Source organism: Maniola jurtina, chromosome 11 (genome assembly GCF_905333055.1).
Source record: "Maniola jurtina chromosome 11, ilManJurt1.1, whole genome shotgun sequence".
Taxonomy (NCBI): Eukaryota; Metazoa; Arthropoda; class Insecta; order Lepidoptera; family Nymphalidae; genus Maniola; species Maniola jurtina.
This window is the reverse complement of record NC_060039.1, coordinates 2,356,713-2,370,488: the sequence shown is the minus strand read 5'-3', so window position 1 is coordinate 2,370,488 and position 13,776 is coordinate 2,356,713. Positions and strand designations below refer to the sequence as shown.

At 37.2% G+C, this 13,776-nt stretch overlaps 1 protein-coding gene across 10 annotated transcripts in view; it reads right to left on the bottom strand.

Moving 5' to 3' along the window:
• LOC123869297 overlaps positions 1-13,776 on the bottom strand; it is a 39,724-nt gene that overhangs the window by 8,395 nt on the left and 17,553 nt on the right. For 7 of the 10 annotated variants that reach the window (XM_045912157.1, XM_045912160.1, XM_045912159.1 and 4 more), the window contains one exon: positions 4,499-4,651. In XM_045912157.1, coding sequence (XP_045768113.1) covers positions 4,499-4,651 — 153 coding nt within the window. Of the gene's footprint in view, positions 1-4,498; positions 4,652-7,592; positions 8,739-13,031; positions 13,678-13,776 lie in introns of those variants that run through there. The other 3 variants (XM_045912162.1, XM_045912163.1, XM_045912164.1) reach the window with 3 other exon arrangements.

Here is a 13,776-nt window from a genome sequence, read left to right as displayed (position 1 = left end):
GCAACCCTATATACATTTCGTTATTAAAATCGTATAGACATTGGACTTTACCTTGAACTCATGATTTTATCTGACATACATTCGATGAAAACCTTCCACAATGTTGTATGCAACGATTTGGTAATTTTGACTGATATCTAACACTAGTGTATATCTGCACTAATATTATAATGAGGTAGAGTTTGTAAGTTTGGATTTAGGAAGTGATCTCCAGAACTGATCCGATTCTGAAAATTCTTTCACTGATAGATCCCCGTGTACTCAACTACTGTAACCTATAATATATCAGTTATTAATATAGATTTGCTAATGATGACATTGCTTGCAAAAACAAAGTATCGTTAAATGTTCTTGGCATTCTTAACAAAGCATTTGTTGACGTCCAAAATATGAGTGCCTCAGATAAAATGTAACCCTTACAAAAAAAAATACGAAAAATATAAACATGCTTGTTTGTTGTTTATTGACTAAATATAAGTATGTTACTTAACTACAGTAACATACTATAAGTAAATAACTTGGGTTAATTTTCCCCATGTACAATAACAAAGTCGCCGTTGTTAAATAATAATCATCGATGTAAATAATTAATAAAGACCCTATTATCTACTAAGCCCCCACTGCCCGTCCGTCCGTCTGTTTGTCAGCGGGCTGTATCTCATGAACCATGATAGGTAGAGACTACAGACTTGTAATTTTCATAGAGTGTGTATTTCTATTGCCACTATAACAATAAATAATACAATTTCAAAATGCCAGCCATGTAAATTAAAAAATTAAAAAGTCTATAGATTTCAATGGTACGGAACCCGTGTGTACTGACTTGCTGTTTGCACTTGACCGGTTTTTTAGACCTAGAAAGGGAACAAGATCATTGTGTTTGTGGACATTAATTTTCAAGTCCATCTGTCTGGTCATGAATCTAAATATAGCGGAGTTAAAGGAGTATTATATCGTTAGCAGGATCTGGTTAATAGGGTAAATACTCCAGTTATACCCCGTCACTAATAAGTGTGTATTTCTGGGCGTCCGTTCATCCCACGGAGAGTTTTCAATGTCATATTAAGTAAGATAGTGAACATGAAACCACATAAAACCGCATGAGTTTAGTTCCTACACATCATAGTAACTTCCTGTAGAATAGGCACAACTAGCATTTTCCCGCGAGTTCGTCTACATGGAGTAAGGTTTTTAAAGATATACAGATCCTTAATAAGGAAAGACAGTTGGAATTTCGCAAAAATCCTTCTTAGATGTGGTAGGCATACCTAACTAATTACCTAGTATGTCATAGAGAGAACCTACATACCAGCCAGCGGGGCGGTTAAATTATATCAGTGTATCAGTTTTCCCATTTTACCTATGTAACATGGTACGACCAAAATTCACTCAGTGTCTGTCGATTTGATTGGTCTTATTCATAATAATTATTATGGTAGTTTTAAAAGCTACGACTCGAACAGTAGGTAGGTCACCTACCGTCTGCATCGCAGTTTGACAGCCTCGGCAATGTGAAATACAATGAGAATATTCCATTCCTGATTGGCACAGCTGATTGGCTAACAATCTCTCATTATTGACCGAATAATGTTGTAGTAAGAATGCTTTAAACTCAGCCAACCTTATGTTATTGAAATCGTAGCAATGATAGCTGCGTAAGGTGCTTGCAGTACCTATGCAAGTATACCGCATTACATGGTTTGCTATACAATGTAAAGAAGATACAATGTAGAGAAGAAATCATATTATGATCCATGAAGGCGGGTACCAGGCATCCAAATTATTTCATATTTAAACTCAATAGTTCCTAATAGAGTTTACAAATTCAAATACCTTGGGCAAATGTTAACCGAAGACCTTCAAGGTGATGATGATAAATGGAAAGGGAGCACAGGGCATTGGCAGTAAAATTTTTGTGCTAAAGTGTGCGATTTCTGAGAAAAAACCATGAAGAAATTAGGGACTTCGTTCAAAATACTAGAGCTTAATAATTCTATGGAAAGGACTTACCATATAGCAAATTATTATACCTCCCGACAATATGATTGTTGAGTGAAATAATCATTAGCTAATTGAAGGTAAAACCACTTAGTGACTTTATAAATTCAAAGTCGGTTACGAAGCGATAATCGCGGCGCGGTACGTCGGGGAACGGAGAGGAAGAGCCAATTGTGGTCACTGACTCAATCACGATGTATGACCCATATGCGGAAAAAACATACGGTCTTTCGCTCTTCTGGGATCTGGCTAAAATTTACCATTTTTAGAATTTCCTACCCGAAAGTTGCCAACGGGATCCGCTATTACTAAGTTGTCTATCTGTCTGTGAGGAGACTGTATCTCATAAACACAAGTAGAGAGACAGTTATGTAGTAGTAGTAGTACATAAGTAGAGAGTTGGAATTTTCCCAGAATGTATGTTTGTGAAACAGATTGATGTATTTCTTTTGCCGCTATAACAACAAACAATAGAAATTTCAAAATGGCCGCCATGATTAAAAAAAATTCAAAAGTTCTTGTACGATGGTACGGAACCCTTTGTGTGCGAGTCTGACTCGCACTTGACCGATTTTTAGTATCCCGTATCTGTTCAATAGAAAAGCGGTGATAGGGCTCTTCTTGAAAAGGTCGGGGGTACCGCTAACTTTTCGAAAAGCGTTTCTAGGATTCAATACAAAGGATTTCAACGGGACCCTATTATAGCCTCCGCTGCCAGTCCGTCCATCCGTCTGTCTGTCTGTCAACGGGCGGTAACGTGTGAACCGTAATACGTAGAGTAGGAATTTTTGCAGAATATATATTTCTACTATAATATTATCCGCTTAAACAACAAATAATAAAAATTTCAAGATGGCAGCCATAAAAATTAAAAAGTGTTATTTCTTGTACGATTCACGGGACACTTCGTGTGTAAGTCAGATTCACACTTGACCGAGTTTATGATAGACTTGTGATTAAGACGTCGGGAGGTCGAAGGTTGGTTAACTTTTCGGAATTTTGACGGTATGGAAACATCGTGAGGAAAATCTGCATGCCTGAGAGTTTCCCACAATGTTTTCAATGGAGTGTGAAGTCTGCCAATCCGCACTGGGTCAACGTCGTGGACTTCGGCCTAAACCCTTCTCATGTTGATAGAAACCCGTGCTTAGGTACTGGGCTGGCGATTGGTTGATCATGATGATGATCATGACTCAAAAGAAACTGGAATCACTTAGATAATATGTCCGTCTGCTAAGTGTTTTTCACAGCTGTTGTAAAAACCTATTTACTGTTCGTAAAATTATTTGTACCGCCATTAAGGCGTTAGTACACTGACGCATTCCCATACGCGAAACGATTAAAACTTCTTTATGGCTTTAATATAAGGCCGTTGATGTTTCGCTTGCGGATGCGAACTAACGGCGTTAGTAGTGTTGACGTATGCGAATGCGTCAGTGTACTAAAGGTGTAACACAAGGATGTACGAAGCTAGCATTGAATGACAAAGCATAGAAATATTTCGTACGCTTCATTATGGCGTAATTAAATTTCTACCATGATGTGTTGTACATATGTATATTATATACCTACTTTAGTTTTCCTCAATTTACTTAAAAGGTAAACAAGTAGAATATGGCTAGTTCTGTTGTATTTATGAAGTCATAAATTAATCTGAATGGGCAGGTTTTCCATGGGGAATATTATGGCATATACCTAATTTAAACCTGTCCGTTTAGTTTAGTTTAGAGCCACTGCATATAACAGAATTGAACCAAAATTACGTGACAATAAAAGCAGTGTTTACAAGTTTTATTGATAGTATAAACTTACAAGATAAAATTAAACATCACTAAAACCCGACTACTATTCGCTTTTTTGGATGTAACATACGTCAGGTCAATTTTTCGTATAAAATGTAGCCTATGTCACCCGGTTCATAATAATTGACACCTCATTCATAAAAATCGGCCCTGTAATTTAGGCGGTACGTAGGAACACAAAGAATCTGATACAAACATACATAAATCTATACTAATAAATAAAATTGGAGTGTCTGTCTGTAATTTCAAAATAACTACCTCATATTAAGCTCAAATGGTTATTTGAACGATACCATAACTGAATCACATTTTTTTTTAATTTTTGTCTGTCTGTCTGTCTGTCTGTCTGTCTGTCTGTTTTAAAAGGCTAATCTTCGGAACGGCTGAACCGATTTTGACGGGATTTTCACAGTCAAGTAGAGGATTGGCCAGGGAGTAACATAGGCTACTTTTTTAACCGACTTCCAAAAAGGGAGTTGTGTTTTTCTACCTATGTACACCGAAATCTCCGAGATTTCTGAACCGATTTGCGTAATTTTTTTTTAATCCCACGAGAAAGTTCCCACGGGATTTCAGACCCTAAATCCACGCGGGTGAAGCTGCGGGCATCAGCTAGTACATACATGAACTTCTAAAATATAATCCTTCCTTTTGACTTTGCCGAACTATAAATAATATAAAAGGTAAAAAATGCTCACCAATGATGTCCAGAAGGACTTGACCTGGTCGTGCGGGTAGAGAAAGATGTCCAGCAGCGCCCAGGAGCCGCGCCACACGAACACCACCAGCGAGCCCACCACCGTCACCGAGAACACGCAGTCCAGTATGTACAGCGCCGTTTCTCTGCTGCTCTGTAACAAGGTCAAAGGCTTACAATCTAGCTGCATATATACAGTACCCGGCACTTGAGCACACGATTGGTTGACTAGTCGGCGCGGGTGCACGCCATTGGTTGATACGTCAACGATCGCTTCCCGGATTCGCCAACTTTTTCCCACTACACCGCTTCAGGTCCAAGTTATTGTTCGGGCATTATATGACAGAATCACTCAGCGGGTGGTGGAGACAGCTATACTTGGAGTTTCTCTACAATCTACATGATCAAATCAGAAATGATGGATCATCCGCAGGAGAATCGGAGTAACTGGCATTGCTCAACGGGTCGCGAAGCTGTAGTAGCATTGGGCATGGCACATATTTCGAAAAACTGATAGACGTTGGGATCTTAAGGTGCTAGAATGACCACCTTGCATTGGAAAGCGCAGCATTGGAAGATGATGGAAGATACCTATGTCCAGCAGTGGACGTCTATCGATTGATAATGATGATGATGAATTATGACATTTCGGATTTCTATCATTTTTAGCATATGATAAACTTTTCGTGGAGGCAACAAGAACCTCTTGGTAACGTTGTAAACTGCGGGTAGATTACGGTAGTATGACAGCTGCAATGTCACGATCGCAATCACCTCTGATTGGTTGACGCTCGCTCACTATTGGCTACAATGCATTGTTGCAACAAGAATAACATAAATTCAGACAACCACGACCATTACGATTGTAATAATGGTTGATGCTAGTTTTTTGGACTCGACCTACTTATTGCTAATAGGTGTTGAGTTTGGATGAATTAAACCTATCCAAGGTGTCGAGCTGATCTTTAAAATCCCTAAAATATACTCTGGTACGTTAGGTATGTAAGAGAGTGTATTTAGGGTAAAATCACAAATATATGTCATATCGAAACCTGAACAAAACAGAAGATTCACCTTACTATGAATCATGACCTTAATATCATACAAGAAACTGCACCGTAAACTGTGGTAATCCAATAAGTGACATTGTTCTAACTCGCCACTCGGCGAAGGTCAATACAAATTACTATAATGGCGTATCTTCCAAACAAACGGGTAGAGAGTACTAACCTCATTTAGCCTGCCGGGACTATCTTCTCTTAGCCGAATTACAGCCAACTACAAACACAAATGCTACTGATTCTAAGCGCTAATATATTATTCTGCGATTACTCTTTTTAGAGTATTCGCATCTTCTTCTTACCAATATTATAAGAAAAGGACAGACAAACCTTATTTAATTTAGGAGTGTCAAACCTCGTGACTTTAGGTGCCAGTCGCGACCTTGTTGTTTGTAGAGTGCACTATTTAGACTTCTTTAGAGTCTTTAAATCTAAAATTCCGTCTGTAATTTTCCGCAGTAAGCAGTTTTTAGCAGTAAGTACAAAAAAGAAAAAGATACAGACTATACTCTAAATTAAGTTTTAAAAAGACGAAATCGACGCCAAATATGCACCAATTTATGCACACACACACACAATTTCTTTTATTTTCGTGTCGCGACAAAAATATCAAATTTTACCAAACCTACGAATAATTCGTAGTATTAAAACGCAGTAAACTAAAGGTAAGTCCTCAGTGTTTCTGACTGAAAAGTAAGATCGAATCGTATCACCGAAGAGTTAAAGTGTGTCCAACCGAAGGCCACATGAGTCAAACAGGGATTATTGTAAGGCCAAAAAATGTACATAATATAACTGAGTTGTACCTAAGCTACATTATATTGCTACGTCAAAACCAGAAGTACGCATTGTAAAGATTTCATATGAACAGCTGTTGTTCATTGACGCTGTAATACCTAATCCAACTTTAATCAATCTCATAATATTATGCTACTTACGAGCAATGGGAAATGCAAATATTGCCGTATCATTCATTGATAACATTTGCAAATAAATACCTACCTATCTACTGAACAAGTGTAAAGGTAATCTTCATGGTACAAGAACGTATGTCAAAATTTTCACGAACTAGCTGTGAGTGTTAAATGTTGATTAACACAGATAGTTTGCGGCTTACAGACGGACATAGGCTATTTGATATATCGGAAAATCAAAGAGTTCCCACAGGATTTTTAAAAACTTAAATCCATGTTGACGGAGTCGTGGACTTCATCTAATATTACGTATGTAAATAGTGTATTACATGCAGTATGAAGGATGGATACGGCTTGTCATAATAAGGATTAATTACTGTAATTTTAAATTACTTAATTAATTAGTTATTATGACAGATGTAAGGTTATTAATGTACACCGCCAAACGAAAATCCGATAAATAGATATTATCGTATGAGTACGTTATATCTAGCAAATGTATAATAATAATAAATGTTTTTGGCTTTGGATTAAACCGCGGCGTAGAGACGCAGTTTAGTTACGTGAAATAAAAAATATGTATTTGAATTTGAATTTATGTTCTCAAAATTTCGGTGGCGATTTAAAAGTATTTCGAAAAATTTTATTTGATTAAAAATCTTTTCCATTTCTCTTTCTGTTTTAGTTACAGATTATGGTGCTACGATGTAGCAAGTGGCTACGAATTACTAATGAGTGCGGAAGTGACCCAAACAAATATTCATATATTATCATACAAAAATTTCATAGAAATCTTGACACTTGACGAATTACAGCCACAAGTAATATCATAGTAGGCCAACGGGTGCGATTTGATTATAAAACCTGTCACAGATTTCAGTGGTGCTACGAAACGGCGTAGCGCTCGGCTACGATATTAATAAATGATCAAGGCCTACAATTTTTTTAAATTCACGTTTGTCCGAAAAATTTAACTATTTATGGCATTATTGTTTTTATAAGAAGTGAATAAAGGAAATGTTTCCTAAGAGAGTTTGCCTACCACACTGTGCCAGATAGATAACACACTCGGGATTTAAAATAGAAAGAAAATTATCCGAGAAATATTTTGTGTACGTACCGTTTTGTAAAACGTAGGCGCCTCAAAATAGTCTTCCGCTGCATCAACTGTTATGCCAAAAGGCGCCGAATTCACGTTTCTCAGAGTCCTTAAAGCCATTACAGCCAGCGTGGATGCAATTGTCGACATGAAAATCGACCGAGTATCTTGCAGGAGGAATTCAAGTAGGTTCCACACGCCTCTGCAGGCTGCAACGTTCACTATGGCCGCGAAACAAGTGTACAGTCTCGTTAAGATCAAGTACTTCGCCTTCCCTGCATCGGGATTTAATTTCGTTTTTCCGAATTCTTGAAAAAAAGATAACAGGAGGCCGAATATTATTCCGAAAGCGGTGGTCCATATTGCGCTTAGAAAACGATCATCCGGGTAAATATATAGGTCCATCAAAGCCCATGTTGCCTTCCAGTAAATTATTATCAAAGGCCCCGCTATGAAAACTGTGAACAGGATATCGACGACCTCCAAGACTGCATCGGTCTTCGGCCCGACGAATGATTCCACGATCAAAATAGTGCTTCCCCGCATATCTGGCGATTGAGTGTGCAGGCTCCAATGTAGACGTGAATATACTTGTTACAGGAATTAACTATGTTCTGAACTGTATGAAGTACGATCCAGACAATCCCGCGAAATTTCAAGTTACACTTTCGTTCCTGTCTTTTCGTCGCTGTCAAGAAATCCCTCGGCTCTGGCTCCCGAAGTATTTAGTTTCCAGTTCTTTGTATTTCCGAACGAAATGATAGATTGGCGCCATAAAATTATTTCGAGATTTAACAAGAATTTTTTAACGATGCGATTTTAACTTCCGCGATATCATAATTTTATCGAACAAAAAATAAAACACAACTGCTCGTTGCTCGAATATATTATGAAAAGATAAAAAATAAGGAAAAGATTGAAAATAAGATTACTAGGAAATACCCGTCAAATATTTGCGATTTTCCAATGCAATATGGATAAATCTGAAATTTCACGGTTTTATATATTATATTGCACTCGTCCAAGCCAGATAAAGTCCTAAACAAATAGGTGTTCTGTATTTATAGATTTTTTTTTTAAAAAACAATGTTTTAATAACTATATGCTTCAGCTTTGAAAATATAAGTTCATACGCGTATTTAAGCTTATGTTGATTCTAAAATATGTTATAAAACATTAGTTTACTTAAAAGTACCTTTGATAAGTGAGTAGGAAATGTAGATAAATTTTTGTTTCTTTTTGCAAAAGAACCCTAAATCGATTTATATTTATGACATCCGGATACTGAAGATAAATTGTAAAGTAGCTGATAATAATTAAATGATATGTGTACATCATTGATTTCACGGCGTTTGACAGGTGAATAACCAAATTTTATTTTCTAATAATAAAATAGCCCGACATTTCCTGTATCGCCGATTGTAATCAGAAATAATAAACATAATAATAATATATGACAAACTTGTATATACACGTCTTAATGATTTGTTATCTTAGTTGTAATGTAATACAATAATAATATTATGAGCAATTCTTGTATTTTTAAATTTCTAACATCGACCATAAAATTGCTTTACCACCCTTAGGTTCAATGTCGTTTGCATATCATATAACTAAAAGGCATGGTACGTTTTTTGACAGATAATAAAGTCAGGAATATAAAACTACTCTACACAAGTTTGAATACCAGTGTCAACTAGTTTTGCTTAGTTTTGTTTGAATACTTTATTGCGCACACACACACACACATTAACATGAACGAAGAGAGAAATATTATATACAAAAGGAAAAACACTAAACTTTTGCATTAGCGTGCAAAGGGGGTCTTATCGTTTCCAGAAAACGGTTAGTGAGCGGAGTCGTTAAGGAACGGGTTGGTGCGGTAAAAAATAATAACATGTCTTTATGCCCGATTTATGTCAAATATATTTGTATATATTATCTCCAAACTTGGTAACGGTGTGGTAACGGGCCAGGTGGAGGTTATTAATCTGTCGGAATCTTTTATTTTTTGAAGTAAGCTCGAGCCTCGTAGGTGTCAAAATGTGCGTAAACCCCGCATCAATATTATCTAGTAGCCTGTGCCGCTTCGTGTTTAATATTATATCGGTCTGTTTTCACGATCATTCGTGTAATTTTAATGAAAGGTACAGAAATAGCTTGCATCCTCACGAAGGATATTGTCTACGTGTTATCCCAGAAAATCAAACAGTTCCCACGGGATTTTTAAATCCACGCAAATGAAGTCGTGAGCATCATCTAGTAGTATGTACTAAGTATATAAATTAAATACGAGAATTACCCGTGATATTATAATATTATTGTATTCGGTTACAACAACTTTATCTCTTATTATCTTTTAAGATCTTCTGTACGAAAAATATAGAAACTAACTATTATGAATTAGGTTGTTACAATTTCAGGTCCACTTTTTGGTACTACTTAACCAACTGGACACGAAGAGTTTTGACTTCATTATAACTAAACACTCAAACATTTAGACACTCTTATTTGTACACTGTAAAGTAAACACTGTATCTGTCTATTTTTTACTATAAAATATATAAAATTCTATAACTTTTGTCTTTTCGCAATTTCATCGCGAAAGCGGACGAGCGCACTTCCAGTAGCGTATAGATTTAACAATGCACTAAGGTACATTTAATATAAATAATTATAACAGTATCCTATCTTAGCGTTAGTGACAGTATGATAAAGTGCTATAATTCTTATTCATAGTAGTTTTTCTCGTCATAGGTACTATTTGCTCTAAAATGAGATATTACAGATTATTATTAATTGTTATACCTACTAGATGATTTCCGCAAATTTGACCGCTTGAATTTAGGTTTTTTAAAAATCCCATGGAAACTCTTTGATTTTTCGGGACAAAAGGTACCCTACGCTAATTATACCTATTATCTATTCTGTACTGTATTTGTACTGCGTATTTTCACTATTATTAAGCTATTTCTGTACCTTTTGCCAAAATGGGCCGTGAAAAGATAACAGGTATAGGTCTAGATATTCTTTAGAATTCATAATATCAGTATAAATTACTGTCGAGATTGATGCAGCCTATGTCACAGGTCAAGCTGATTGATGAAGCAACAAGTGTAAATTAAAAAATTATAGCACCCCCGACAAGTGAAGGTTACGGTAATAACTAGAAAAGAGCTGATAACTTTCAAACGGCTGAAACGATTTTCTTGTATTATAGCTAAGAACACTCTCGATCAAACCACCTTTTAAACAAAAAAAACTAAATTAAAATCGGTTCATAAGTTTAGGAACTACGATGCCACAGACAGATACAAAGATACACAGATACACAGATAGGTACACACGTCAAACTTATAACACCCCTCTTTTTGGGGCGGGGGTCAAAAAACATGTTGGCAAAGTAGGTATACCTACTTAAGATAAGAAGAAATATGTAAAATAAATTCCGGAAGCTTAATATCGTTGATGTTGTTACAATAAACCAAATCCCCATCAATACTGAAAAGTAGACAATGTAGTCGCGCACATTCATTATGATCCAACAAACGCACCATGAGCATATCTCAAAAATCGAGCTGTGAAACATATGTCATATTACGTACATAGGATTCACAGCTCGATTTTTTGAGAGTATTTCTTGCATGGGTACTTCTTGATATTACAACTCTTTATCATCCCGCAAAACCTTGTTAGCCTGTGATAATAATTTGAACTCCATAAATTTATTATTTGTATTAATACTTTTGTGGTGCACAATAAAAGTTTTTTCATTCATTCATTAATTCCACTATAACAATTACTATAACTAACTATAGGGGAAGTATTAACTGTATGTGCGTTTTTAACCGACTTCAATAAATATCACTTGCTTTAACGGTGAAGGAAAACCTCTTCAAGAAACCCGCATGTCTGAGAGTTACTTTATCAAAGCTGTGTGAAACCAATCCGCACTCGGTTAGCGTGGTAGACTATGATTATAAAGCCTTCTAACTCTAAGAGGATACCTGTGCTCAGTAGTGAGCCGGTGATGAGTTGATGATGATGGTGATGAATTGAACTCCTACTAATATTCGCTCATCTCGTAAAAACCCGCCATAAAAGTGAAAAGCTTAACGAAAGCAGAACACTGTTATCATTAGATGATAGGTGATGATAAGGTCTGATTCAAACAAATATACTACCATTCAAACTCCGTCATTTTAACACAGTTGTATAATTGTTTTAAGTATGTTTTAACTGATAATAATTAATAGAGGACCTGCCTGCCTAATTGATAAATGTATTTCGCTAAAAATGGGTTACTTTTGTTCACTATTTCCATGAACTTTTAGAGAAGCCAAACTATTTGTAATTTTTTTTCTTCCTTATCGTTAGTGGGTAAATGCCATTTCTGTGAAAATATATTTTCAAGTAAATCTACTTCGAATGTTTTTACTATTTACTTATATTTGAATTAAAGACAAAATTTATAACTTGAAAAAGAAGGCGTATTCGAAAGTAATTTTGCGTTCGCTTTTCTCCCTATTTTACCCTGTTGTTTTATTTCCACATGACGGACCCTAATATACAAAAACCTAACAGAGAACAAGATTTTACAATAAACAATAACAGCTTATAATAACGTCGTTGCCTTCACATGAATAAGCTTCAAAAATGCCATGAGGCCTGAGTTTGAAGATTTTTTTCAAAAGTTCTAATAAATATTATTTTGACTTGATAACTCTTTAGTGGGATTATTATAAAGCACGTGAAACTCTTACTCAGATTATTGTGAAAGTATTTTATCAGTGTTATTGATATAGGATCAATCAAAAATCTGTTCTGTAATACCTAATGATAACATATATTATCTAGTATAGAGATATAAACATAGTAGATAATTGAGGTAGGTGTAACATCCTGTTATTCCCCGTCTGGTTGTTACAGATGCTTATCAACTCTTTGATTTTAATCTGAACCAAAATATCTAATTATTCGATGAAATAGCTACGAGACATAGAGATAAAAATGTTGCTTATCTAGGCTTGACCGGCTTTTCATTGGCTTACTAGAAGACAGGAGTTTCAACATCAATGTTGTACATACTATACCTTTACTAAGCGTCTGAACAGTGTCAGGGTGAATTGTATCAGTGTGAGGGACAACACAATAACTAGTCGAAGATTTTTATTTTAACGTATGCATAGATACACCAATATACTCGTAGCTGCGTCTTTCGTGTAAATAGGTTGAATTGATCTCTTTGATTTTCTCAGATAAAAAGATTATAAATTCGTCTCCAGGGTGCAAAGTATCTCTCTGCGAAATTCCGTCATGATTAGTTCAACTGCTGACCCGTGAAAAGGTAACAGACAGACACACTTTCACATAATACTTAGTATGAAATTATAAATGTACTAACAGTAAGGGGCATCAAATGTTTGGGGTTCTTCTTTAACTTCTAGTAAATTTACTAACCGTCCGGAACATTGTGGGGACATTGAAATAGTCCTGGGGCGAATCGACTGCGACGGCGAAGGGCGCCGCGCAGATGTTCCGCAAGGTTCTCAGCGCGGCGAGCGACAGCGTCGCCGCCACCGTCGTGGACATGAGCGTCCTGGCGCTGTCGCCCGTGCACTCGTTCAGCAGGTTCCACACGCCGCGCCAGGCGCCCACGCACGCCGCGCCGGCCACGCACGTGTACATCCTCGACACGACGTAGTACAGCAGCTTGCGGCGCGCCGGCCGCAGGTGCTTGCTGAGCTGGGTTTGGAAGACGCAGAACACCAGGTCGCAGCACAGACCGAAGGCCGCGCACGCCGCCGCGCTGGCCACGGGCCACGCGGTCAGCACGTACAGGTCCATGAGCGACCACGTCGACTTCCAGTAGGTGACCACCGCCGGCGCCACTATCACACTAGCGAAGACCACATCCGCGAACTCGAGCAGTGCGCCGCTCGTCTTGGAGCCGCCCGCGACCGAGTCGCCGAGCCCGGCCGTGCTTCCACGCATTGCGGAGGAGCGAGTGCGCAGAGCCACGGGTTCACTACGACTACAGATTACGACTTGAATAATATGAATTACAATTAGATTATCATCGCGTCCCGCGCGCTGACGCACGCTCGTTGGGATGTCTCCCTCTAGATTCCAGGGGAGACGACTTTCTCCTGTTATCCACACTGATACATATTATAAATTCGAAAATTGTCTGTCTGCTAGTTTT